This window comes from Podarcis raffonei, chromosome 6 (genome assembly GCF_027172205.1).
Source record: "Podarcis raffonei isolate rPodRaf1 chromosome 6, rPodRaf1.pri, whole genome shotgun sequence".
In the NCBI taxonomy this organism is placed as follows: domain Eukaryota; kingdom Metazoa; phylum Chordata; class Lepidosauria; order Squamata; family Lacertidae; genus Podarcis; species Podarcis raffonei.
The window spans coordinates 50786902-50814047 of NC_070607.1; the positions used below are offsets into that span (position 1 = coordinate 50786902).

Genomic DNA, 27146 nt, shown 5'->3' on the forward strand with positions numbered 1-27146 from the left:
CTACGTCTAAACATTTCCTCTGCCAGAGGCATTTGGCTCTGTTGTTTAGAGAACACCTCTCCGTAGCAAAGGGACTCCCTACTTGTGGCACCCTCGACTGCAAAACTGTTGGGCAAAGTAGGGATGAGCGTTTGATCGAATACACGTGTTCTCATGAAATCTCTTTCAGGTTAGGTGCAATATACAGCCAGACACTTATTCAATACTACTGTACCATGGTGTTTTTTCCTGTGTTACTGTGTTTGTTTTTAAATCATAGGCTGTTTGACGGTTTTGCTTTTGTGACTGCAACGTTAAGTTGCGACTTGTTTCATTCACGGCATGTTTGCAAACTGCCCTGTGGAACGTTTGGTGAAGGGCGAGCTGCAAGCGCAAAACAGATACATAAACACATAGTAAACAAGATCTAGGAGTGGCAGTGAGCCGTTATAGGGCTGCGCCCCGTGTCTGTACGCAATGCAATACGCTCCCTTGCATCCACGCGCTCACTCCACCGACACACATACACAGCGCCCCGAGGCAGAGACTTCCCTTTGCATCCCCGCAAAGCCTCTCGCCCCCTTCGCAGCCCTGCCTTAGGAAGCTCGAGCGTTCTCAAGCAAGCGAGCGAGCGCGTGCAGCTGCACACGGCCCGGCCCCCCGCGCTCCCCAGCCCCGCGCGCACAGGAAAGCCAGACGCGCTACCTCTGCTTCGGGTCTCTCCGAGGCCGCCATGGCCAGCACTTTCCAACTCCGTGACCTCCGACCTCCTGACGCACCAACCCGGAAGAGGAAGCAGCGCGCGCGCGCGAATAAGCCGCCGTCCGCGGGAGGCTTTCTTTATATCGCGGTCTCCGGTCTCCGTCACTATGCAGGTGAAATAAGCGGGCGGGGTTAGTGGGTCGGCGGCGTGGGGGCCTTTTGGGACCGCATCTTTCTTGGGAAATGGCTAGTTCTAGCCCAGTAGCTGAGGAACCTCTCCCTCCCTTAGTTTACGAGGGACCTTGTTTTCCTCTTCCTTCCCTGCCCCCTTTCCCTTGTCCCCCCCCCCCCATTTTGCAAGCCTCCGGGTAGGGACTGGCTTGTTTTAATGCATTGCCTTTTTGGCTGAAGATCGGGGGGGGGGTACAAATGCTCTTTTCACAACAATAATTGTGAGAATGCTCTTCTGCAGAGATTGGGCAGGCGTAACAGGCGTAGCAAGCCCTTTTCAGCCCAAGGGCCCGGTTCCCTTTTGCAGGCCTCCCGGGGGGGGGCGTGCTTGTGGCGGGTGAGGAAATGGATGTGATTCTTAACTGTGCGTACTAGAAGCTGCGTGCTAGCCGGATGAAAGGCGGAGTTTCTGCACACGTACCAGGCAAGCAAGAAGCAGTATTGGGAGTTCATTGACTCGTTGCGGCCAGGAGGGCATGGGGGCAGGGTTGATGAGGGGGTGTGGCCCAAGGGTAGGTTGGAAGGCTACACGTGGTCGTGGTGCCTGAGGTTTCCCACCCCTCCTTTGCGGAAAGCAGCTGCAAAGGTGAATAGGGTTCTTGCATTTTTATAACTTAATAGGTGTGCAAGGTATCTCAGTAAGCTGCATGCAACCCTTTCGTGAAGACGTTCTTCCCTTCAAAAGCAAGAGCATACATGTATAGATGAATTCTTAACAGTAGAAGAGGTAAAGTGGATGCAGCGTATTATGAAGAGATTGGGAAAAGTTGAAATTCTCTTCTGTGCAAGTTTTTTAAAAGTGTTGGAGCCTTGCTGTCTATTACAACTGATTCGTCTTTAGCTAACAGACTATCTGCCAACTTAAGCTTCAGATAACAACACTTTAACATGAAAGTTCCATTAAAATGTGCTAAGGGTTGGCGTGCTAAATTGGTGGAGTGGTATTGGCAGTTGCAATAGGACTCTTGGGTGGATTTAAATAGCATTTTTAAAAGCTAATTACAGTTCAGCCATAATGTAAAATATGTTGGTGTATCTTTGCCTCCTGTAGGAGCTGAGATTTTCCTCATAATTAGCTGCATGCCCTAACTCACTAATTCATCTTAAAATTATTCATATCTTTCATTTATATCCCAACTTCCCTGATATAACCATGGTTAGTGTGAACCCTGGTATAGATAGAAGACCAATAGTGTCTAGCAGTAAAAAGGAAAAGGGGGAATTCATAGGATATGGGGAGAGAGACAGAGGAGAATATGAACTCAAAGGGAATGGAGATCTCTTAATCATGGTAAGGAGATAAATAAATGTTACATGTTCCTTGGGTCCCAGAGCCTATTAGTCAAAGTATTAATAATAATAGTTTTATTATTTATACCCCGTCCATCTGGCTGTGTTTCCCCAGCCACTCTGGGTGGCTTACAGCACATTAAAAATGGTAAAACATTACACATTAAAAAAATTCCTGATACAGGATTGCCTTCAGATGTCTTCTAAAAGTCAGATAGTTGTTTATTTCCTTGACATCTAATACAAGAGATCTTGGGGTCCTCACTAGGCCCCAGTGGTGGAGGTGGTTCTGTTAGATTGCAAACCACTTGAAAGAGTCTCCTCCTGCTGTTTTCTGCAGATGCAATAGAGGCAGTAAAGAAGGTCCTCTTCGCCATTGCTATCTCCACTTGATAGGCTCAACATTGAGCTCTAACCCATGTCTGGTCTGATTCAGAATGCGTTTTCCACCAAAACTAGAGTAACCATGGGGTGTTCTTTCTGTCCTCTGGCTCTATCCTTAAGGCTTAGCACATTTTAGAATTTGAAACCAGAATTGAAAGGCCAGAAAAAAATATGGGCAGTATCCAACACTACAGTTCTCCTGGCACAATATACTTTCACAAGCACAAGAGAGCTTCCTTCCCCATTCCTGCCACTTCTACCCCCTGTGCATCCTCAAAACCATCTGGAGCAGATTTTGGGGGTGTATGGGAGAGGAGAGGAAATGAAAATTGCAGTGCATCAGTGAAACATGTGTTCCACAACATTGGATATAACTCTGTTTTTACATTTTCACAAATAATAGAAAAGATCGAAAGTCCTCCCTCCCTCCAGTCATCCACAGTTAATCTTCCATTACTTATGAGCCATATGACATATGTTGTCATTGTCTGTAATCATTTAGTTCTTCTTCTGGAATCTTCACGTGTCCTTTCCATGTGCTAAAAGAATTACATGATTATATCAAACTGGATTCTGCCTTGAGCCATGCACAAGCAGTACTCTTTAGAGAAGGAGCACCACACACAGTTGGCAATAAAGTTGTTTTATTCAAGTGAAGACATAATTTATTTCCAGCTTTTCTACAGTTTCCAGATTTGCATAGATTGCTGTATTTTTCCATGTATAAGACACCCCCTATTTTGGGGGACTCCAAATTAAGAAAACACCCTTCAGCACTACCCGTGTATAAGATGAGCCCCAGTTTTAAACCTAATTTTTTTTGTAAAAAAACCCCTAGTCTTATACACAGAAAAATACGGTATATAGAACTACAGGCTTATTTCTGATGTTTATGTCATAAAATGTATATGAGTGGTAGTAAAATTTAAAAAAAAAGCCTCCAAGTGGTTTACATAAAAGATAAAACAATAAAATTTACAGTAGTTTAAAACATACAAGAATACTAAAATACTAAAACAGATTAAAAGTCATATTAACTTTTTAAGCACCTGGGTAGGCTTGTCTAACCAAGATTTTTTTAGCAGGCAGGAGCCAAAAATAATACAGTGAAGGCACCTGCTTGGAAATCCCTGCCTATGGTTATCAAATTGTGAGTGCTGCCACACTAAATGATCATTTTCTTACAAATGTGGAATAGGTATTATGTGGCACCTGTACTGTCAGTTCCACGAACTGAAGCTGTTGACTGAGCACATGTGGGATAAGGCAATCTCGTAGGTGAACTAGTCCCAAATTGTTAAGGGCTTTATATACTAATACTTCAAACTTGGTTGGCCCAGTAGCAAATAGGGAACCAGTACAGATCTCTGAGCACAGGTGTTCTATACTGACAAGGCCGTACTCCTGGCAGCAATTTTGCTGCAGCATTCTGCACTAACTGCAGCCTCCTGATCAATAGAAGCAATAGAATACAATAGAAGCCCCACAGAGAGCTTATTTCAATAATCCATTCTTGAACGTATGAACTACTCTCGCCAGGCTTTCCAGGAACAGCTGTAGCTGTTGAACCAATGGCTGTTGGTACAAGGCACTTCTAACCACTGAGGCTACCTGAGACTCCAGTGACAGAGCTAGATCCAAAAACACACCCAAACTGCGAACCTTCTTCAGGGGCAGTGCAACCAATATATTGGACTTGGGAACTACTCACTCACAGTTCATCCAGCTTGCCGGGATTCAAGCTCTCCTTGTTTTTCCTTATCTATTTCACCACTGTGTCCAGGCAGTGGCTCAAATACCGCTCAGCCTCTACTGATTCAGATTTTTGTTGGAAAGATGCCCCCGGGGAAAGGTGCCAAGCTTCCCAAGCCGGGGCTTCTCTCCGGTGGTCACTCTCTGGCTGGAATTCTCTCTCAGTCCAGAGAGACCGGTAATAAGCGATCACTCCCTCATGAGAGGAGCACACTCACTTCCTCCTGGCATCTCATCACAGAAGAAAGAGACAGTCCGTAGTCTAACAGCTACTTTATTAAGATTGTACAATCATGACTGCTCTCTGAGCAGCAGAGCACAGTGTCTCGGACTCGACTCTGCTTCTATACATAAGCGAAAGAAAAACAACACTCAGTAACTCCACCCGGTTACACTGAGAACTGGCTGAGACTTCCTGTCTCCCGCTCAGAGACATCACATGATGTCAACACTGTTGCTGCTCCTCGCAGCTGGTGGGAACTGAGGAATAAGAGCTTAGTGTCATCAGCAAACTGATAGCACTATCCCAGAAATTCATAGGGATGGCTTCCAACGGTTTCATGTAAATATTAAATAGCACTGGAGATAAGGATCAAGAAGCAGGAGCAAAGTTTCACTCCCCCATCCCATTCTGCAGAAATCAAGGTGCCCAAGGCCGACTCAGTTCTGTGGCCAGGCCTGAATCCATGTTGGAATGGATCTAAATAATCTGCCCTCCCAAGAATGCTTTCAGCTGCCCCACCATGGCCCGCTTCACCAGCTTCTCTTAAAAAAGGAGGTACTGTATTTGCAACTGGTCAATACTGGTTGTTCTAATCCAAAGGGTTCTTTAGAAGCAGTTGCACCACTGCCTTGTTCAATGTGGCAGGGACCACCCCCATTAACCACACTCTGGACCCAACTAATTAGCCGCCCTCTGCTACATTCAATAATCATCTGCAAATGTGAATAAAGACAAAAGCATGTTAGTGGGCTGCTCCAGGTAAAAATGTGCAGTTAAAAAATCATACAGTTCATAACTAACGCCAAGGACCGTAAAGAGCTGTCCCTACTGCAGAACAACAGTTTTAGTTCTATATATCCAAACAGATGTAATTGCATAGTTAATGTTCAGTTCACATTGGAAAGTGTTCCTTGTCTGGATTAAAGATCATCATTAACTGTTAATGGTTTACAAAAAGGCACCATTACTATAATACTAGCTCAGAAGACTTGTGAGGGCTTATTGTACACATCTGTCTTTTGTAATCATAATTCTTCTGAGCTAGTAATACAGTGGTGCCCCGCAAGACGAATGCCTCGCAAGACGGAAAACCCGCTAGACGAAAGGGTTTTCCGTTTTGGAGGTGCTTCGCAAGACGAAAATGTCTTGCGAGTTCCTGCGGGGTTTTTTCCTCCCCCCCTTTTCCCCAAGCCGCTAAGCCGCTTATCAGCTGATCCACTAAGCCGCTTAACAGCTGATCGCTAAGCCGCTTATCAGCTGATCCGCTAAGCCGCTAAACAGCTGATCGCTAAGCCGCTTATCAGCTGATCCGCTAAGCCGCTTATCAGCTGATCCGCTAAGCCGCTTATCAGCTGATCCACTAAACCCGCTAAGCCGCTAATAGCGCTAAGCCGCTAATGGGCTTGCTTTGCAAGACGAAAAAACCGCAAGACGAAGAGACTCGCGGAACGGATTCTTTTCGTCTTGCGAGGCACCACTGTAAATCTGGTTTCATCTACTGGTTTTAATAAGCCATTCTTCTGAGCTGATATTCTAGAAAGGGTGTCTTTTTGTAAACCATAACAGTAAAATGATGATTACTTCATAGCTTGCTTTGGTTCCCTCAATCCTGAATACTTGCCATGTCACAGGCAAATTTGGATACCACCCATGTCACCTTCTGATCAACATCATCTTACAAAATGGCTGGGGCAGGTTCCACAGGGGGGGATGCACTGGAACAACCAATCTCAGTGATCACGGGTAGGAGGAGGAGTTACGCTAAGACCAGACCATGTCATTACCGAGGAGGCAGGTTTAGTTGTTGTTTGAGGACTATCCCTGCCTCTGGGTCTGGTCCTGACCGGACGGATACTAGAATCAGCAAGGGATACCCACATGACCTGAAGGTGCTGCTGTGCAATGCCAGGCCAATGATTCATAAGACCACTGCCATCCATGACTTGATCATGGATAGAGGACTTGACCTGGCATGTGTAACAGAGACTTGGTTGGATGAAGCAGATGGGCCTGTCCTTGCCACTGCTTGTCCACCAGGTTTCTCTTACGCACAGCAACCCAGGCCTTGTGGGCGGGGAGGGGGGGTTGCAGTGATTTTTAGGAAGTCATTAGTCTGCACCAGGCGTCCTATTGGCAAAACCCAGTTTTCTGAGTGCATGTTCTGGAAGTTGGGCAATAGGGGTAGTACAGGATTCCTATTGGTGTACTGACCTCCCCTCTGCACCAAGGATTCCCTGCCCAAGCTGCTTCAGGTCGTGGCGGATGTTCTCCTGGAGACACCTAGTTTGGTTGTCCTAGGGGATTTTAACATCCATGCTGACATGACCTTACAAGGGGCCGCTCGGGACTTCGTGGAAAGCATGGCCTCCATGGGGCTGTCCCTGAATAAGTCTGGCCCAAGCCATAGCCGCGGACATGCCTTGGACCTGGTGTTCACCTCTATGGATGTTGGTGATCTGACACCAAGTAAAAGTGAAACGAAAGAAGTGCCATGGTCAGATCACTTCCTGGTGCAACTGGACTTCTCCGCGACCCTTCCCCTCTGCAGGGAGGTAGGACCGATTCGGATGGTCCGCCCCCACCACTTAATGGATCCAAATGTTTTCCAGAGAGTGGTAGGGGATGCTTTATCCCATGCTGATGGCCTTTCAGCTGATTCCCTGGTGGCCTGCTGGAATGTGGAGTTAACCAGGGCTATTGACTGTTTGGTTCCGAAGCACCCTCTCCGATTGCATGGAGCCCGGACAGCCCCGTGGTTTTCCACGCATCTGAGGGCAATGAAACAATCGCTGAGACGGCTAGAGCACCGGTGGCAGATAACTCACTCTGAAGCTGACCGGACACGGGTTAGAGTTCATTGTCGAGCCTACCAAGTGGCAGTAGCAACGGCGAAGAAGACTTTCTTCATCACCTCTATTGCATCTGCAGAAACAGTAGCAGGAGACTTTTTCTTTTCTTTTTAAATAATTTTTATTAAATTTTCCATTTAACAATCCAATCATATCACATTAATTATTCCAAATTATACCAATACATATCATCAAGTCCAAATATTTTGCCAAATTTTAAATTTTTGTTGGGGGTTCCCATGCTTCGAGTTCAGTAAGGGTCCAATCATCTCATATTTCTCCTACTTTTGGTGTTCACAAGTCCCATCTTCCAATCTTCTTGTTGTTATCATTTTTCTTTTTAATCACCTCTGAGTTGTTTCCACAAGCGAGTTGAAGCAAGCATTATTATGTTTCTGTGTGAACTTTGTAAGGCTCTACCTTTTCTTTTTAAAGCTGGCAAGTCTTTTATTTGCAGTAAATCATCACACGCTGATCCAAAAGTCCTGCTCGGGCGGCAGGCACCATTTTTGTCAGTTATGATGAAATAAATTCTAAGCGTCTGCTCATTAATTTTCCCAGACGAGTTGCATCATAAATCAGCCTTTCCAGGGGAGATTTTGCCAAATCAAATTTACAATCCAAACATCAAAGCAGTAGCTCGCCTCCCCCTTTGACTGTTAATCTCGCAACATAGTCTGTCTCATAATGGCAAATGCCAATTAAGAACTGTGTCACAGGAGAGCCTTTCATTTTTCTTTCCAGATCTTCCAAAAAACAAAGCCTTTAGTTATTATTTTTATTTCCACACAGTTTATTTTCTAATCTCACTTGCTATCAGTCATGTGACGGTTCTTCTAGGGGAGGGGTTGTTAGGTAATACTGTAATAAAAAGAAGAAGCTTCCCCCCCCCTTCCGTTCCGTTTCAACATACCGACATAGCTGTGATTCTTTGATGTTATCTTCTGTGCAGTCCATTCCATCACTCTTAACTTCTCAGTGGCAGCTGATAAACCCTTTTTTACACTCGAAGCATGTGCAATTACTTTTATATCGACGATTTTATCTTAAGTAATGCAACTAGCTTCGCTCTCAGAAGCAGCATCCGGGAGATCCAAAGCTCACTCGAGGGCTTTCCGTCCAGTGCCCTAACCCCTTCTTCTTTCGAACTCAGGGGTGGTTTATGGGCAACCGCGGACGAGGCTGCATCTTCCCTTCCCCGGGAAGAATTTCGGGAGGCTGATTTACTCCCATATCAGCCTCTTAATTACCTCGTGTGTGCTGGAGAGATGGTATTGTCGGCTATCTTCCAAGGCGCCCCTAGCGGCCCCCCAGGAGACTTTTTCAGGTGGTTCGCAATTTAGCGGTTAAGAACTTTGCTTCAGGATGAGAACAGAAATTGTGCTCCGGCGGTGCGGCAGCAGCGGGAGGCCCCATTAGCTAAAGTGGTGCTTCAGGTTAAGTACAGTTTCAGGTTAAGTACGGACCTCCGGAATGAATTAAGTACTTAACCTGAGGTACCACTGTAGCATCATGTAGTTTAAACCCTTTATATCTATCCCATCACTCAGCTTCCCTTGTTTTTATAACAGTGCTTGAGACACACCATGACAGCTCCGTAATTTTTTGCTTGTTGAAGGCCTCTAATTTGAATCAAAGGCACAACCCTACACTAGGAAAGGTGGGGAACAACCCTATAAATCAGGAACGGTCAGAACCTGACCTACCCTATAAACTTTGATCTGTGCAACTGTCCTCCTTTCAACCATCTGATACAGCTATTAATGATCATATACCAGAGCAACATAGGTTACAAATAAAAGTAAGATAATCTTTCAAAGATATTTCATCAGTGCAAACAAGCTTATTAGGAATGCTATTGACATACTTGCACCAAGTATGATGTAGCAAGAGGGATACCCAGTGTTTGCATCCACCAGCAAGGAACAATGCAAAGGCAGTGTTTGAACAGCACCCAAAGGGAACCCTGAAAAGAGGAAATGTTGGGGAAATATCTGTGGCCAATATTTAAGAGTTGCTTCTCTTAAGAGTGAATACAACATCATGGCAGAGATCCAGAAATTCATCAGCTCCTACCCTATGCAAGTCTATTATGTTTGTGCACATATCTTTAAGCCCATAGGGTTAAAACAGAGGCACCCAAAAAGAAGGAGCAAACACAAGTGAAATACAAGGAAGGTCATGCACCAGGCACCATGTCTTAAACCTCTGGTCTCAGCTGAATCAGAATATCATCATTGCTATTTGGCACGACTTCAGTCTAGCAAGTTTTCTTTTAACACTCTTTACTCTTGCCACGCATTTCTCAAAAGCTTTGTCAGAGACAATAATCTTTCTATACTAAAAATAATTATAATAATTACTATATTCACTACAGTGGTACCTCGCATTAAGTACTTAATTTGTTCCAGAGGTCCGTTATTAACCTGAAACTGTTCTTAACCTGAAGCACCACTTTAGCTAATGGGGCTTCCCGCTGCTGCCGCGCCGCCGGAGCACGATTTCTGTTCTCATCCTGAAGCAGAGTTCTTAACCCGAGGTACTATTTCTGGGTTAGCGGAGTCTGTAACCTGAAGTGTATGTAACCTGAAGCGTATGTAACCTGAGGTACCACTGTACATGAAAGCCAAAAGTGTCCCTGTAAACTGAACACTCATTAATTAGAAAATTGGTTATTACTCTATCCTTTCCAGAGAGAGGAGAAGCAGCTTGAATTATCTCTTGAGGCTCTCATCAGTCAAGTGGCTGACCTGAAGAATTCCTTAGTCGGTTTCATTTACAAGCTGGAAAATGAATATGACCGACTTACCTGGTAAGAGGCTGGGAAGAAAGTTGTGTGGCTACTCTTGGTTATTGGTGGGAGCAGTCATTGCAGCATCTATTTCTTTTTTGATATTGGAAAAAAAACCACACACACACACATATACCGTATTTTTTGCACCATAACACTCACTTTTTTCCTCCTAGAAAGTAAGGGGAAATTTCTGTGCATGTTATGGAGGGAATGCCTACGGGTGGCATGCCTACGGATTTTCCTCCTCTAAAAACTACGTGCGTGTTATGGTCGGGTGCGTGTTATAGAGCGAAAAATACGGTAATACATTATTATCTACTTTACCTCTCTGGCTCTCTAGAGCCTATCGACTTCCTTCCCTCCCACCTCATGACTTTCAAAATTAACCTTTATATCATAGCATTTTATACGTTTTTCAATTCTAATTACTGTACACTCATTACAAAATATCTCAAAATTTAAATAAATATAAAAAGGGGGAAAATTTCTCATTACAAATCTTCAGACAGCCCTGCTAGTGATGTTAATTGCTTACAATGATCTTTCACGTATCGTATAAATTTACTCCAGTCCTTTTGGAATACTTGATCATGCTGGTTTTGGATTTTCCCTGTCAGCTTCGCCAGTTCCGCAAAATCCATCATTTTCATCTGCTACTCTTCTTTCGTTGGTACTTCTTGTTGTTTCCATTTTGGGGCTAAAATAATTCTTGCCGCTGTTGTTGCATACATAAACAGCCTTTTATCTTCTATTGGTATATCTTCACCAACTATAACCAATAAAAAGGCTTCTGGTTTTTTAACAAAAGTATTTTTAAACATTTTCTTTAACTCATATATCATTTCCTAAAAAGCCTTTACCTCTTTACAAGTCCACCACATATTGTAAAAGATACCTTCCTTTTCTTTGCATTTCCAACACTCATTAGTTCTTGTCCTATACATTTTAGCAAGTTCTGATGGTGTTAAATTATTATTATTATTATTATTATTATTAATACCCCGCCCATCTGGCTGAGTTTCCCCAGCCACTCTGGGTGGCTCCCAATCGAGTGTTTAAAACATTACAGCATTAAATATTTAAAACTTCCCTAAACAGGGCTGCCTTCAGATGCTTTTTAAAAATAGGATAGCTGCTTATTTTTTTGACATCTGATGGGAGGGCGTTCCACAGGGTGGGCGCCACTACCAAGAAGGCCCTCTGTCTGGTTCCCTGTAACCTCAGTTCTCGCAATGAGGGAACCACCAGAAGGCCCTCGGTGCTGGATCTCCGTGTCCGGGCTGAACAATGGAGGTGGAGACGCTCCTTCAGGTATACAGGACCGAGGCCATTTAGGGCTTTAAAGGTCAGCACCAACACTTTGAATTGTGCTCGGAAACATACTGGGAGCCAATGCAAATCCTTCAGGACTGGTGTTATGTGGTCCTGGCGGCCTCTCCCAGTCACCAGTCTAGCTGCCGCATTCTGAATTAATTGCAATTTCCGAGTCACCTTCTGTGCTGGGCCTGGGGGTTAACCCAAGCAACGTGGTCCAGGTCTGGTCCCGAATCCAAGAGATTCCATGAGGAGTCAGTCCAACAGGGCTGGGGTCCTGGGGCAGGGTCTGGCAGCCTTTTATCTCTGACGGGGTAACAGCTGGTCCTGATCCCCCAGTGACTCACCTCCCTGTTTCGCCCAAAGGCGATCACTCCTGCTGCGAGTACCCAGGTCTCTCCTTCTCTCAGACCTGAGTCTCTGCAGCTCAGGAGATGTCGGTGGGTTACTAGACCCAGAGGCCGCCTCAGCCTCTCCTGACCCAACTGGTAGTGGAGCAGCTGCATGTGATTGCCCAGCAGAGGGCAACGAGGTAATCCCCGCATCTAGAGCCAGGGCAGGCTCAGGCCCCTGACTCGGCTCAGCTGGTGCTTGTTGCAAGGGAACCTGTGCAGACTGAGGCTCTTCAGAATCAGGCCCCAGACTTGGTTCAGATGCCGCCTGAGGCAGAGGATCTGGTGCGGATCGAGACTCCTCCAGTTCCGAGCCCAAGTCCTAGGCCATCACACCTTCAAAGGTAGCTCCATGTAGAGCGCATTGCAGTAGTCCAAGCGGGAGATAACTAGAGCATGTACCACTCTGGCAAGACAGTCCGCAGGCAGGTAGGGTCTCAGCCTGCTTACCAGATGAAGCTGGTAGACAGCCGCCCTGGACACAGAATTAACCTGTGAGTCCAAAGCTGTGAGTCCAAAATGACTCCCAGGCTGTGCACCCGGTCCTTCAGGGGCACAGTTACCCCATTCAGGACCAGGGTGTCCCCCCCACCCGCCTGCCCCCTGTCCCCCAAAAACTGTACTTCTGTCTTATCAGGATTCAACCTCAATCTGTTAGCCGCCATCCATCCTCCAACCGCCTCCAGGTACTCACACAGGACATTCACTGCCTTCACTGGTTCTGATTTAAATGAGAGGTAGAGCTGGGTATTATCCGCATACTGATGAACACCCAACCCAAACCCCCTGATGATCTCTCCCAGCAGCTGCATGTAGATGTTGAAAAGCATGGGAGAGAAGACAGAACCCTGAGGCACCCCACAAATGAGAGTCCAGGGGTCTGAACACTCATCCCCCCAAATCACTTTTTGGACACGGCCCAGGAGGAAGGAGCGGAACCACTCTATAATAGTACTTCCAGCTCCCAGCCGCTCCAGACAGTCCAAAAGGATATTATGGTCAGTGGTGTCAAAGGCCGCTGAGAGATCCAGCAGAACTAGGAAACAGCTTTCACCTTTGTCCCTAGCCCACTGGAGATAATCGACCAGTGCGACCAAGGCAGTTTCAGTCCCATGGTGAGGCCTTGGAAGGGATCCAAATGGTCCGCATCCTCCAGGCGTGCTTGGAGTTGTTCAGCAACCACTCGCTCAATCAGCTTGGCCAAGAATGGTAGATTTGAGACTGGGTGATAGTTGGCCATATTGGCTGGGTTCAAAGATTTTTTTTAAGAAGCAGTTTAATGATCGCCTCTTTCAGTGGGTCTGGGAAGGCTCCCTTGCAGAGGGAAGCTTTCATCACCCCACAGAGCCCATCGTCCAGCCCTTCCCAGTTCGCTTTTATTAGCCAGGATGGGCAAGGATCAAGGAGACAGGTGGTCAGTTTCTCTCGTCCAAGCAGCCTGTCCACTTCCTCGGAGGTAACAGATTGGAATTGTCCCATGTAACATAACTATGGGACGCGGGTGGCACTGTGGGTTAAACCACAGAGCCTAGGACTTGCTGATCGAAAGGTCGGCGGTTCGAATCCCCACGACGGGGTGAGCTCCTGTTGCTCGGTCCCAGCTCCTGCCCACCTAGCAGTTCGAAAGCACCCCTAAGTGCAAGTAGATAAATAGGGACCGCTCTCCAGTGGGAAGGTAAACGGCGTTTCCGTGTGCTGCGCTGGTGCCGGCTCACCAGATGCAGCTTAGTCATGCTGGCCACGTGACCCGGAAGCTGTCTTCGGACAAGCGCCGGGTCCCGGCCTCTTGAGCGAGATGAGCGTGCAACCCCAGAATCGGGCACGACTGGACCTGTTGGTCAGGGGTACCTTTACCTTTACTTTAACATGACTATACAGGACTCTAGCACTCTCCCACTCCGGCCCTGCTCCCACGGTGGAGACTACCTCCTTCCGAATCTGAGCGACTTTATCTGCAAAAAACTTTGCAAAAGCATTGCAGGAGATCTTGGGGTCCCTACCAGGCCCCAGTGATGGTAAATACCATCTATACATCATTTTCATAACATTTTCTTTAAGTGCACTGCATGCAATAAAGTTAACACCTTCCTTCCACAACCTTTCCCAAGATTCTAACTGAATATTATATCCAAAATCTTTAGCCCATTGTATCATCACCCCTTTAACCTCTTCATCTTTAGTATGTGATTCCAATAATAGTTTATACATTTTCGATAATATTTTCCTCTTATCACCCAATAAGTCTATCTCCAGCCTAGATCTTGGTGTACAGAAACCATTTTTCTGTTTATCCTCCTTAAACACACCATTTACCTGATGATATTGCAACCAATCCATCAATAACTCTTTTATTTCTTCAAATGTTTTTTAATTTTAACTGACTTGCTATCTCTGTCAATAAATCTCGATGCGTGGCCCACTCTCCTTTCATATTTAACTTTTTTACCATTATTCCTTCTATTGGAGAAAGCCACCAAGTGGTTTTACGTTCCAATAAATTTTTATATCTATTCCACACCTCATAAATTGATTTTTTTATTGTGTGGTTCAGAAATCCTTTATGCACTTTTACTTTGTCGTACCATAAATATGCATGTCATCCATATCTGTTGTCATAGCCCTCCAAATCTAAAAGATCTGTGTTCTCTAACAAAATTCAATTCCTCAACCAACATAGACAGGAGATTTAACAATATATTCTCAAGTCTGGCAGGGAGAAACCACCTCTTTCTTTTGTATCTGTTAGGATTTTGTATTTAATTCTTGGTTGTTTCCCCTGCCAGATAAATTTTGATAATACTTTTTGCCATTCTTTGAAGTGCCCCACCCTGCACAAAATATTATTCATAACATCCTTTAAGGGTGACATCAGTTGTTCACACAGTTTTTTGTTGTATTTCGCAGTGAGTCCATCCAGTCCTGGCGCTTTACCTATTTTTAATTGTTTTATTGCTGATTGTACTTCCATTATTGTTATTGGTGTATTCAATTGGTCTTTTTTATTTTTCAGAATCTTCGGTAATTTGTTCTGTTTCAAATAGTTTTCTATTTTTTTCTATATTTTATTTTCCAGCTTTATATAATTCTTTATAAAATCTTAGGAGATTTTTCCTGATCTCTTTCGGGTTTTCTATTATTTTATCTTCTATTTTTAGCTTATTAATAGTATTTTGTCCTTGTTTCCTTTTCAGTTGCCAAGCTAATAATTTTCCAGGTTTATTGGCAAATTCAGAATTCCTCTGCCTTAGCATTTTTATTTTCCATTCGACTTCTTGATTAATTAATATTGAAAATTGGGTTTGCAGCATCTTAATATTTTGTTTTATTTGTGTACTTCTTGGTTTCTTGATTAATTGCTTTTCATTTTCAATTATATGCTTTAATATGTCCTCCTTCTTTTCTCTTACTCTTTTCTGAAGGCTATTTTGTTGTATAAATAAACCTCTCATTGCCACTTTGCTTGCATTCCATACCATGTCTATTCTGTTTCTTTATTCAAATTCAATTCAAAATACTCTTGGTAAAGTCTCTTGCGCCCTTTGCATAATCTTCTGATCATCTAGTAATCGTTCATTCCTTCTCCATGTAAACTATGATTCATCTCTTCTCTTTAATTCCATTACAATCGGATTATGATCTGACAGTTATTGCAGCATCTCTGTTAGCTTTGTCAGTTTGTTGGAGCATCCCTTGTCAAATGTGGTAACCCTGTGCATGCTTACCCAGGAGAAATCTAATTGAACCCAATAGTGCTTGTTTCTGAGTAATTATGTGTATATCCAGACTGTTAAACAGGTATGAAGCAGTTTTCTTTCATCCAGCTTTGCTTGTGGTACCCTGTTGAAGACTGTGTGAAATCCCTATAGTTCTGTTTGATGTGATATTTTCCATAAATGTAGGATGAGAGCAATTACCGTATTTTTCGCTCCATAAGACGACTTTTTTCTTTCTAAAAAGTACAGGGAAATGTCTGTGCGTCTTATGGAGCGAATGCGTGGTCCCTGGAGCCAAATTGCCCAGGGGCGAAAAGCAGATCATGCTTTCTTGTGTGTGAAAGAGGGAAGTGGGTGTTGAAACAAAGCCGCTGATCGGCAAGCGATCGGGAGGGAGATAAGGCTGCTGGGAAAGGAGGCTGCCTGGGAGGGGGGAGGTAAAAGCCCATGGATCCTCAGGATTTTTGCATTGGGTCACCCCAAATTCACCATCAGATCACATAGCATGTCCATGGCTACATCTTACACCAAAAAAACCACGCACCCACTGTTGAGTGGGGCCGCAATGGCGCAAAAACGTGGTTACAAAGCACGGATCCACATGGATCCTCAGGATTTTTGCATTGGGCTACCCCAAACTCACCGTCAAATCACATGTCTGTGGCCACAGCATGAACCACAAAAATCATACATCTGCTGTTTCGTTCAGAATTTTTTTTTCTTGTTTTCCTCCTCTAAAAACTAGGTGCGTCTTATGGCCAGGTGCGTCTTATGGAGCGAAAAATACGGTGCTTTGATCAGAATTCATTAGGATTTGGCTAATATCCTGGAACAAGAATGCATTTTTTCCCCTTTTTAAAAATTCATTTTTATTAAGTTTTCCACTTGAACAATCCAATCAAATCACATTAAATATTCCAAATTATACATATACATATCAAATAGTCTGACTATTCTGCCAAATTATATATTTTTAATAGGACTTCCCATGTTTCAAGTTCGGAGGGTTCTGATCATCTCATACTGCTTTTCATAGTCATTTCCGATGGTTCCTCTAATTCTTTCTGTTGTTGACCTTCATTCTTTCACAGCCTCTGAATTGTTCCCACAAGCAAGTTAAATCAAACAGTGATATGTTTCTGTGTGGATTTTATGTCTATGATTCCCCTCTATAAGTTTGCAGCATTTCCTCGCACGCTGGTGTTTCTGCCGAATCAATCTGAAAGTCTTTTCGCTGCTGGCAGCCACCATCTTCACTCAGTTCCAATAAAATCAAATCTACAGTGGTACCCCGCAAGACGAATGCCTCGCTAAACGAAAAACGCGCAAGACGAAAGGGTTTTCTGATTTTTTAGCCGCTTCGCAAGACAAATTTTCCTATGGGCCTTTCTCGCAAAACGAAATTTTTTTTGAGTTTTTCCCCACAGGCTCCCTCTAAACTTCAGCGGAGCGGGGCGGGCTGGGAGGGAATCCCTTGGACCCCCGCCGGACTTCCCGAAGCTCTTTTGAAGTCCGGCGGGGGTGCAAGGGATTCCCTCCCAGCCGCCCGCCTTTAGAAGCGCTCGGGGAAAGCAGCGCACTTCGCTGCTTTCCCCAGAGTGCTTTTAAACGCAGGCGGCTGGGAGGGAATCCCTTGGACCCCTGCCGGACTTCACGCAGCTCTTTTGAAGTCCGGTGGGGGGAGAAGGGCTTTTCTTCCCACCGCCAGCCTTCAGAACAGCCTTCTGAAGGCTGGCGGTGGGAAGAAAAGCCGTTCTCCCCCCGCCTGCCTACAGAAGAGGTTCGGGGAAAGAGACGAAGGAGCGCTGCCCCTTCACCTCTGTCCCCGGAGCTTGCCGTTCTCCCCCGACCTGCCTTCAGAAGAGGTCCGGGGACAGACTGTCCCCGGACTTGGTCTGAAGGCGGTCTCCATAGGAACGCATTCATTGATTTTCAATGCATTCCTATGGGAAACCGTGCTTCGCAAGACAAAAGACTCGCAAGAAGAAAAAACTCGCGGAACGAATTAATTTCGTCTTGCGGGGAACCACTGTATGCGTCTGCTTTTCCCAGACCGGTTGCATCAAACATTAGCCTTTCCAGGGGAGATTTACCAAATCAAGCTGGAAACACAAGTATTATGACATATTAAAGGCTCACCTCCCCCTTTGACTATTTGTAATTCTGCAGCCCAGTCTTGACTTCCAATCATGGTGGATTCCAGGTGCAACACAACTCCCACATAGATTCCGGAAAACGGTCCAAGTTTTTTAAACATCTCTCCAGCGGCTAATGAGATTCTGCTTCTGCCTGATGTCCACATATTGGAGAATCTTTTATCCTCTTCCAAGCAAGTCAAAGATCAAAAGCCTTAATTATATAGTATTATTATTTCCACACAGTTTATATTTTTTAGAGCCATATTATATCAACAAATACAAAACTTTCCAATCTTGCTTGTTATAGTTAATGTAAATGGTTCTTCTGGGGTGTTTTTGCCAAATAATACAATAAAGCAAAACACAATAATAACACATCCCAACATACCAACTTAAATGTTAGTCCTTCTTCCACTCAAGTCTTTTTTGGCACCTCAGTGGCTGGGTTAATTAGCAGAGTAATTCCTCCCTCCTCACTCGAAGCATGTCCAAAACTTAAATCCAATTTTTCATCTTAAGAAATGGAACTTGATTTGCTCATAGAGACAGCATCCAGGAGAGCCAGACTCTCTTGGGGACTTTCCATCCAGTGCCCCCAGCCCCTCCTTCCTTCCGAATTTGGGGCTAGTTTGATGGGCATCCGCAGATGAGACTGTGTCTTCCTGTACCCCTGGGAAGATTTTGGGAGGCTGATTACTCCTATCTCAGCCTCTAATTACCCCATGAGAGCCGGAGTGATGGAATTTTCAGTCATCTTCCATGGCGCCTCAAGCGGAAGTCCGAGCAAGAATGCATTTCAAGTCTCGCATCTTGTCATGGGGCAGAATCCCTCTAGACCAGGCATGGCCAAACTTGGCCCTCCAGCTGTTTTGGGACTACAATTCCCATTATCCCTGACCACTGGTCCTTGTTAGCTAGGGATGATGGGAGTTGTAGTCCCAAAACAGCTGGAGGGCCAAGTTTGGCCATGCCTGCTCTAGACAGTTCTTCTCTACCCAGATACCCACAAATCTCAGAGATATTCCAAGGGGGGGGTATCTAGATATTCCACTCTTGGCACAGTGTGTTGTGTTATCTGTTAAAATTAGCAGGGGGTTGTGATAATGCTGCTGGAGCTACTTGCCTTTCTTGTTATGGCATCATGACTACAATACAGTGGTACCTTGGGCTAAGAACTTAATTTGTTCTGGAGGTCCGTTCTTAACCTGAAACCACTCTTAACCTGAGGTACCACTTTAGCTAATGGGGCCTCCCGCTGCCACCGTGCGATTTTTGTTCTCATTGTGAAGCACAGTTCTTAACCCGAGGTACTATTTCTGGGTTAGCGGAGTCTGTAACCTGAAGCGTCTGTAACCCGAGGTACCACTGTACAGCCAGTATGACATAGTGGTAAGAGTGTTGGACTAAGACCTGGGAGACTGGGGTTCTAGTTCCAAATCAGCCATGAAGCTCACTAAACTACCTTGCAGATTTATTGTGAAGACAAAATGGGGCAGGGGGTGGGAACCATGAATGCCACTTCGAGCTCCTTGGAAAAAAGGCGGGATATAAATGTAATAAAATAATTCAACAGTGAAGATTTGAACTTCCCACAGCCAGAGGTAGGGATGCTCTATGTGTGTGCCTCATCTCCTTTTCATTTTCCCATCTCTGCCTCAGGCCCTCAGTGTTAGACAGCTTCGCTCTGCTCTCAGGTCAGCTGAATACCCTGAATAAAGTCCTAAAACATGAGAAGACTCCACTGCTGCGCAATCAGGTCATAATTCCACTAGTGCTGTCTCCAGATCGTGATGAGGAGATCATGGTAAGGATTTGGCTGATTATTACAATCTATTTTATAGCTACAAGTCATTTCTTGGCTCCAGTGCTGGTGAAAAAGTTGAGTGACAGGTTGGTTAAATGAGAATAGTAGCACCTTCAATACTTAAGTATTATAAATGGCAGAGCACGTAATGGATTGGACTAGATTGCTCACGTTCCAGTTTTTTATTTGGGGGAGTTTTAAAAATGGCATCTCCTACCTGTAGGCTGAAGTGGTACACTTCATTACATCACTTCACTTTGCTGCAAATGTTGACTAAGCCAGAAACCAATGAGAAAAGAGGATCTTTAGGAAAGCAAGGACGTAACAACTTGAGCCTCAGTTCCTTCATGCTCTATTCTATGTTGGCCTCTATCTCCTCCCTTTGCTGATTTCTGCCACACCCTCATACCTTGCCAACCTTGCTACTGGAAGAATCTTTTAGCTAGGACTTTGTGTATACTGTACACCAAACACGAGGGTGTCGTGCCTCTGCAGTCTAGAAAGGAAGTATGTCACATCTTAGCTTATGGGGCAACTAAATTGCCACAATGGGACATTTGCTCTTCTCCTCACCCATGCTGCCCGCAGAACCAGTGAGGGTGGGAGGAAAAAGGGAGGACCTTCTGTTACGCAAGGAGAAACACTTGTGCTGACAGAACATTGTCCTTAGCTCTACATTGATTACAACCCCTGGATTCCAGAGGCTTGAGTTTGACATTCCTAGGTCATGTCTTAAACAATGTTGCTCAATCAGTTCTCCACAAACTAGTGTTACGCAGCACGTGTCTTCAGATAAACATGAAGAACAGATTACAGATAGGTAGCCGTGTTGGTCTGCCATAGTCAAAACAAAAATTTTTTTTCCTTCCAGTAGCACCTTAAAGACCAACTAAGTTAGTTCTTGGTATGAGCTTTCGTGTGCATGCACACTTCTTCAGATACACTCTGAAGAACAGAGTTTGAAGTTTCTCACAGAATACACCTTCATTTTATTTTTGCCCTGCTTTTCAGAAAATATTGCCACCAAAGCAGCTTACAGTTCAAATCCACAGAGCGATAAAATTATACCCTTTATATTTTAGACGTGGCAGTCTGTTCTGGCTCCTGTTGGCTGGTGATACAGTCCCAATTTTAGACTCTTCCTTCATAGATAGTCAGAAGGAGCTACAAAGGTACTCAGCTGCTAGCTGATGGTAAAGATGCCAACACAGAGAAGTAACTGTTTCTGCTCACCTTCATTGCTTAAACTTTTTATGCATTGGTAATTTAATTGCTAGAATCCTGCTGGCGGGTATCCTGGGCCTAAATTCCCAGGAACAACTGGGTCTCTGTAACCTACATCAGGTCTGTAGGGCCAACTTCGTATTCTGTAGCTTTGCGGCAAAGTATGACTTTGATCACTGATGGTCTGGATGTTCCAGCGGCAGACAGAAGGCCGAGTGCCAGTGTTCAGCCATGAGGTTGTGCCTGATCACCTGAGAACCAAGCCTGATCCTGAAGTAGAGGAGCAAGAGAAGCAGCTGAGCACAGACGCGGCTCGCATTGGTACCGATGCGGCACTGGTAAGGGTTTCAGCTGCTTAAGTATACTCAACTCCTAGGTTTTTGTTGTTAAATATCTCTTGCTGAATATTTATATGTAGGAATCCTGTGGTCTTTTGCATCTCTCTCTACCACCATGTTCTCACATTTAATATTCTGCATCAGAGTTGCAAGTGACCCCAAAAGTTCACTTACTGGAACCCCCTACAGTGCAGGACTCACAGCTTAAAGAAGCCGTGACAGATGGCAATCCAACCTCTGTTATAATGAAGGAGAGACCACCACTTTCTGAGGTAGTCTTTTCCACGGCTTAAAAGCTCTATCAGAAAGTTCTTCCTAATTTTTTGTCAGAATCTCCTTTCTTGTAACTTGAACCTATTGGATGCAGTATTTCAGGTGGGGGTCTCAGCAGGGCAGAACAGAGTGATATTATTACTTCCCTTGATCTGAACACTATACTTTTGTTGGTGCAGCCTAGAATTGCATTGGTTGGGGGTTTTTTGTTTTGTTTTTTGCTACTGCATCAAGCTGTTAACTCATGTTGAACTTGTAGTCTACTAAGACCCCTAGATCCTTTTCATATGTGCTGCTGTCAAGTCTGTTGTCCCCCAGCCTATATTTGTGTGTCTGATTATTCCTGCCTAAGTGCAGAGCCTTACATTTGTCCCTACTGAAATTCATTTTGTTAGTTTTCTATTGTAAATGGCCCTGTGATTCTTGGAGGACGGATGGTATAGGAATAGCAGCAGCAGCAGCAGCAGTAACAGTAGGAGTTGTTTGGGCTCAGTTCTCCAATCCATTAAGGTCTTCTTAAATCCTGATTCTGTCTTCTGAAGTATTAGCTACCCTTCCCAGTTTGATGTCTTCTGCAAATTTGATTAGCAGACCCTCAATTCCTTCATCCAAGTCACTTATAAAGATGCTGACAACACTGGGCTCAGGACAGAATCCTGCAGCACCTCACTGGTCAGTCCCCGTCCCCGCCGGAAAATGAAGAACAATTAGTGAGCACTCTTTGGGTTTGGTCAATCAACCAGCTACAAATTCACCTAGCAATAACATCATCTAGGCCACATTTTACCAGCTTCTCCACCAGAATATAACGGGAGGTTTTGTTGAAAGTCAAAATTCTGCAGATTTTATCTATATTTTTGATAATTTTATGAAGTGCACCTTTAAAAGTTGGTTTTATTAATATTTTTAATAAATCTTTTATACCATTTTATGTAAAATACTCAAATAGTTTTTTTATTGAGCAGTCTATTAAAGGTTGCAATTTTTTTTTAAGGCAACACAAATTCCTTGACATGTTTTACTGTGCAAATCTTATCATTACAGAAACAGATCCAAAGCTTAAACAAAATGTGCTCGAACTTATTGGAGAAAATCAACAAAGAAGACCGAGAGTCTGAGAGTGGAGGTATGGCACTGGAGAAGCCGGAGGGACAGCAGAGGTGTTAGAGGGGGTTCACAGTCCAGTAGCCCTAGAAGCAGAAATAGTAGAATAACAGCAGCCAAGATTAGCATAATGGTATTAAGACTGTGCTCTATAAATTTTCCTTCGTTGTGCAGGTTTACGGCAGAACAAGCAGACATTCAACCCTGCTGATACCAATGCACTTGTTGCAGCTGTGGCCTTTGGAAAGGGTCTGTCAAACAGACGCCCACCCGGTGTATCAGGGCCTGTACAGTCCGGTCAGCCAGGTGCCAACCCCATCATAGCAGGTGCTTCTGCTATGCAGCAGGTACAAATGTCTGGAGCCTCAAGCCAGCCACAGTCCATGCTTGGAGGAGTACAGATGACACAAGCAGGACAGCCAGGTAAATAAAAGCATTCAGTCATATTGGAGTGTCTCAAATGCAAAAGGAGAGGAAGTGGAATGTACGGGTGTAGCGAATGGGGAGCTATGCTGAGACAAGAGGAATCGGTGCCTGGGGGAATTTAAATGCATATACAGTGGTACCTCAGGTTAAGTACTTAATTCATTCCAGAGGTCGGGGTTTTTTTGTTTTTTTTTTAATAATTTTTATTAAATTTTCCATTTAACAATCCAATCATATCACATTAATTATTCCAAATTATACCAATACATATCATTAAGTCCAAATATTTTGCCAAATTTTAAATTTTTGTTGGAGGTTCCCATGCTTCAAGTTCAGTAAGGGTCCAGTCATCTCATATTTTTGCTGCTTTTGGTGTTCACAAGTCCCATCTTCCGATCTTCTTGTTGTTATCATTTTTCTTTTTAATCACCTCTGAGTTGTTTCCACAAGTGAGTTGAAGCAAGCATCATTATGTTTCTGTGTGAACTTTGTAAGGCTCTCCCTTTCTTTTCTTTTTAAAGCTGGTAAGTCTTTTATTTGCAGTAAATCATCACACGCTGTTCCAAAAGTCCTGCTCGGGCGGCAGGCGCCATTTTTGTCAGTTATGATGAAATAAATTCTAAGCGTCTGCTCATTAATTTTCCCAGACGAGTTGCACCATAAATCAGTCTTTCCAGGGGAGAAATCAAACTTACAATCCAAATATCAAAGCAGTGGCTCGCCTCCCCTTTTGACTGTTAATCTTTTAATCTGTTAATATTTTCTAATCTCACTTGCTGTCCGTCGGGTGACGGTTCTTCTAGGGGAGGGGTTGTTAGGTAATATCATAATAAAAAGAAGAAGCTTCCCCCCCCTTCCGTTCCATTTCAACATACCGACATAGCTGTTATTCTTTGATGTTATCTTCTGTGCAGTCCATTCCATCACTCTTAACTTCTCAGTGGCAGGCTTAATTAGCAGCTGATAAACCCTTTTCTTCGCTCGAAGCATGTGCAATTACTTTTATATCGAAGACTTTAACTTAAGTAATGCAACTAGCATCGCTCTCAGAAGCAGCATCCGGGAGATCCAGAGCTCACTCGAGGGCTTTCCGTCCAGCGCCCTCACCCCCTCCTTCTTTCGAACTTGGGGGTGATTTATGGGCAACCGCGGACGAGACTGCATCTTCCCTTCCCCGGGAAGAATTTCGGGAGGCTGATTTACTCCCATATCAGCCTCTTAATTACCTCGTGTGAGCTGGAGAGATGGTATTGTCGGCCATCTTCCAAGGCGCCCCTAGTGGCCCCTCTCCCTAGCAGCCCCCCCATTCTTAACCTGAAACTGTTCTTAACCTGAAGCACCACTTTAGCTAATGGGGCCTCCTGCTGCTTTGAATCCTTTCTTTCATTTTGTCCAATTCTGCATAGTCCATTATTTTCGTCTGCCATTCTTCTTTTGGCAGAATTTCTTCTTGTTTCCATTTCTGGACTAACAATACTCTTGCCACAGTTGTTGCATATAAAAACAATTTAACATCTTGCCTATTAATGTCCTGACCTATAATACCAAGTAAAAATGCTTCTGGTTTTTTAAAAAATGTATATTTCAACATCTTTTTCATCTCATTATATATCATTTCCCAGAAGTTCTTTACTTTTTTACATTCTCACCACATATGATAAAATGTTCCTTCTTTTTCTTTACATTTCCAACATTTATTATTTGTCTCGTACATTTTAGCTAATTTCCCTGGTGTAATATACCATCTATACATCATTTTTATCATATTCTCTTTCAAAGCATTCCAGGCTGTAAATTTTATCCTTTCATTCCACAACCTTTCCCATTCTTCAAGCTGTATATTATATCCAAAGTCTTTTGCCCAATGTATCATCTTTCAAATGCCATCCCAACAGTATTTTATACATTTTAGATATTATTTTACATTCATTGTTTAATATTTCTATTTCAAATTTTGATATTTTTTTTATCAGCAAATCCTTTTTCTTTAAAATCTTGTTTATACATTTCATTGACTTGGCAATAGTGCAACCAATCATTCACATAGTCTCTAACCTCCTCATAAGGTTTCATTTTCCATTTATTTCCATTTCCCCCCAACAATTTCTCATAGGTAACCCAGTTTTTACTCATATTTATCTTTTTCACACTCATTGCTTCCAATGGAGATAACCACCACGGTGTTTTACGTTCTGATAAATTTTTATACCTATCCCATACTTCATATAAAGATCTTCGAAATATATGATTACCAAATCCTTTATGGATTTTTGTTTTGTTATAGCATAAATATGCATGCCAACCAAATCTATTATCATAACCTTCTAAATCCAACAAATCTGTATTTTTTAGCAACATCCATTCCTTTAACCAACAGAGGCAAACCACCCCATAATACAACTGGGACAGCCCATAATATCTTGTGCTGTATTCACCACCCTCTGTAGACACTTCCTATCAGTTGATGTCAAACCAGCGTACCACACCGTGATGCAGTGTGAAAGGACACTTTCTATTTTTGACCGGTAGAAGGAGATCATCAAATGTTGATTGACATCGTTCTTTCGCATTACTCTGAGGAGATGGAATCTCTGTTGGGCTTTCTTAACCACCTGGGTTGTATTTATTTTCCAAGTAAGGTCTTCACTGAGATAAACTCCTAGGAATTTAAAGGAAGAGACTCTCTCCACACAGCCCTCCCCGATGTACAGCGGGGCTAGTTCTCCTCTCTTCCTCTGAAAGTCCAACACCATCTCCTTTGTTTTGCTGATATTAAGGTGCAAGTTGTTCCCTAGGCACCATGTAGATATTTTTTGGACCTCCCCTCTATACGCTGATTCGTCTCCAGCTGTTATTAAACCCATTATGGTGGCGTCATCTGCAAACTTAATAACTGCAGTAGACGGGTCAGATGATATACAATTGTACGTATACAATGAATACAGGTAGGGACTTAGCAAACATTCCTGTAGTGTGCCCGTGCTGATTTTTAAGGAATTAGATGTTACATGTCCAATCCTCACTGTTTGTGTCCGATCTATCAAAAAGTATTTAATCCAGTCACAGATGGTAGGAGAAAGGTTCATGTCAGCCAGCTTTTTAATGAGGATGTCCAGAAGGATTACATTACACACACACTGGGGGTGGGGATGAAGGGGCAGGTATGATAACCTATATACATATGATTATTTTCAAAGAATTGAGCTCTTAAATGGAGCATGCTGTTGCAGAGGAATTTTGCATTGTGCAAGGCTACCATTGGTTACTATACCAGTTCCCACTGCATTCCAGTTGCTAGGGAACAGCAGCAGGAGAAGACTGTTGAGCTTATTTTCTCCTTTGGGCTTCTCAAGAAATAGATGTTTGGCCACTTTGGGAAACAGGATGCTGGACTAGATCAGCCTTTGGTCTGATCCAGCAAGGCTCTTCTTATGTTTTTATCGATCAAAACAAGATTTTCACACGGTGAATATGGGGAGGGAATGCAGAAGTGGAAAAAATTAAACAGTGAGAGAGGCTATACCTCACCTAGAAAGTGTGTGCAAAGAAGATTCTGACATGAACCCCAGGGAAGAAGTGGGGGAAATGTTCCCACTTATATGTTCATCACTCCTAAAATGTAGACTGTTCTAACACATTGCTAAGCCCAGCTGCTTTCCTCTCTCCAGGTAAAATGCCCAGCGGCATAAAAACCAATATCAAATCAGCTTCAATGCATCCCTACCAAAGGTGAGTAGGAAATATTCTGGCATGTTGCTGCTTCTGGACATCCTTTCAAACTTCAGCTCACTCTCAACAGCAAGATTACTGACTAAAGTTCTGTCTCCTGAGATAATTACCTTCTCATTGAGATAATTTATTTACATGGCTGCATTTATTACTTGGGACTCAGAAGTGTTCAGTGTGTTCATACAGAATGGCAAAGGCATTCCTTTGGGAAGAACACATCTGTTGATGAGCCAGACCTGGATGAGGAGCAGATCTTGACTCTTTTCTACACATATAAATATGAAGCCTGATTGTCTTGGAGTGTGCTTTTGTGATTAGAATTGGATGGTGGAGGAGGAGTTGACATGCAAGATGTACTCTTTATGGTTTTTTGTTTAATAAAGATCAGATGTTCTGCTTTGTGTATTCATTTACATATTTATTTAAACTATTACCTCTTGCTCTTGAGCTGAAAGTGCTCCTAGACCAGTTTACAGATCTTTTTTTT

The 27146-nt window shown here is 43.7% G+C and overlaps 2 protein-coding genes across 5 annotated transcripts in view; one reads left to right on the forward strand and one right to left on the reverse strand.

Moving 5' to 3' along the window:
* SZT2 (SZT2 subunit of KICSTOR complex) overlaps positions 1-775 on the reverse strand; it is an 87361-nt gene extending 86586 nt beyond the window's left edge. For all 3 annotated transcript variants that reach the window (XM_053392748.1, XM_053392746.1, XM_053392745.1), the window contains exon 1: positions 685-775. In XM_053392748.1, the coding sequence (XP_053248723.1) occupies positions 685-714 (30 nt within the window). In that variant the 5' untranslated portion in view covers positions 715-775. The remainder of the gene's footprint in view (positions 1-684) is intronic.
* On the forward strand, positions 760-27146 carry MED8 (mediator complex subunit 8). 2 transcript variants are annotated; one of them, XM_053392778.1, is made up of 7 exons: positions 760-854; positions 10104-10222; positions 19421-19565; positions 20987-21127; positions 22445-22526; positions 22679-22927; positions 26599-27146. In XM_053392778.1, the coding sequence occupies exons 1-7, from the start codon at positions 849-851 to the stop codon at positions 26661-26663; spliced, it is 807 nt and encodes a 268-aa protein (XP_053248753.1). In that variant the 5' UTR covers positions 760-848; the 3' UTR covers positions 26664-27146. The 2 variants fall into 2 exon arrangements, with proteins under 2 accessions (XP_053248753.1, XP_053248754.1); XM_053392779.1 differs by lacking the exon at positions 10104-10222 and having other exon boundaries at positions 765-854.

Coding starts and splice junctions, on each gene's coding strand:
- MED8 (XM_053392778.1), top strand. Junction 10,223..19,420: donor GAATATGACCGACTTACCTG/GTAAGAGGCTGG, acceptor TCTCTGCCTCAG/GCCCTCAGTGTTAGACAGCT. Junction 22,928..26,598: donor GACACAAGCAGGACAGCCAG/GTAAATAAAAGC, acceptor TCCTCTCTCCAG/GTAAAATGCCCAGCGGCATA.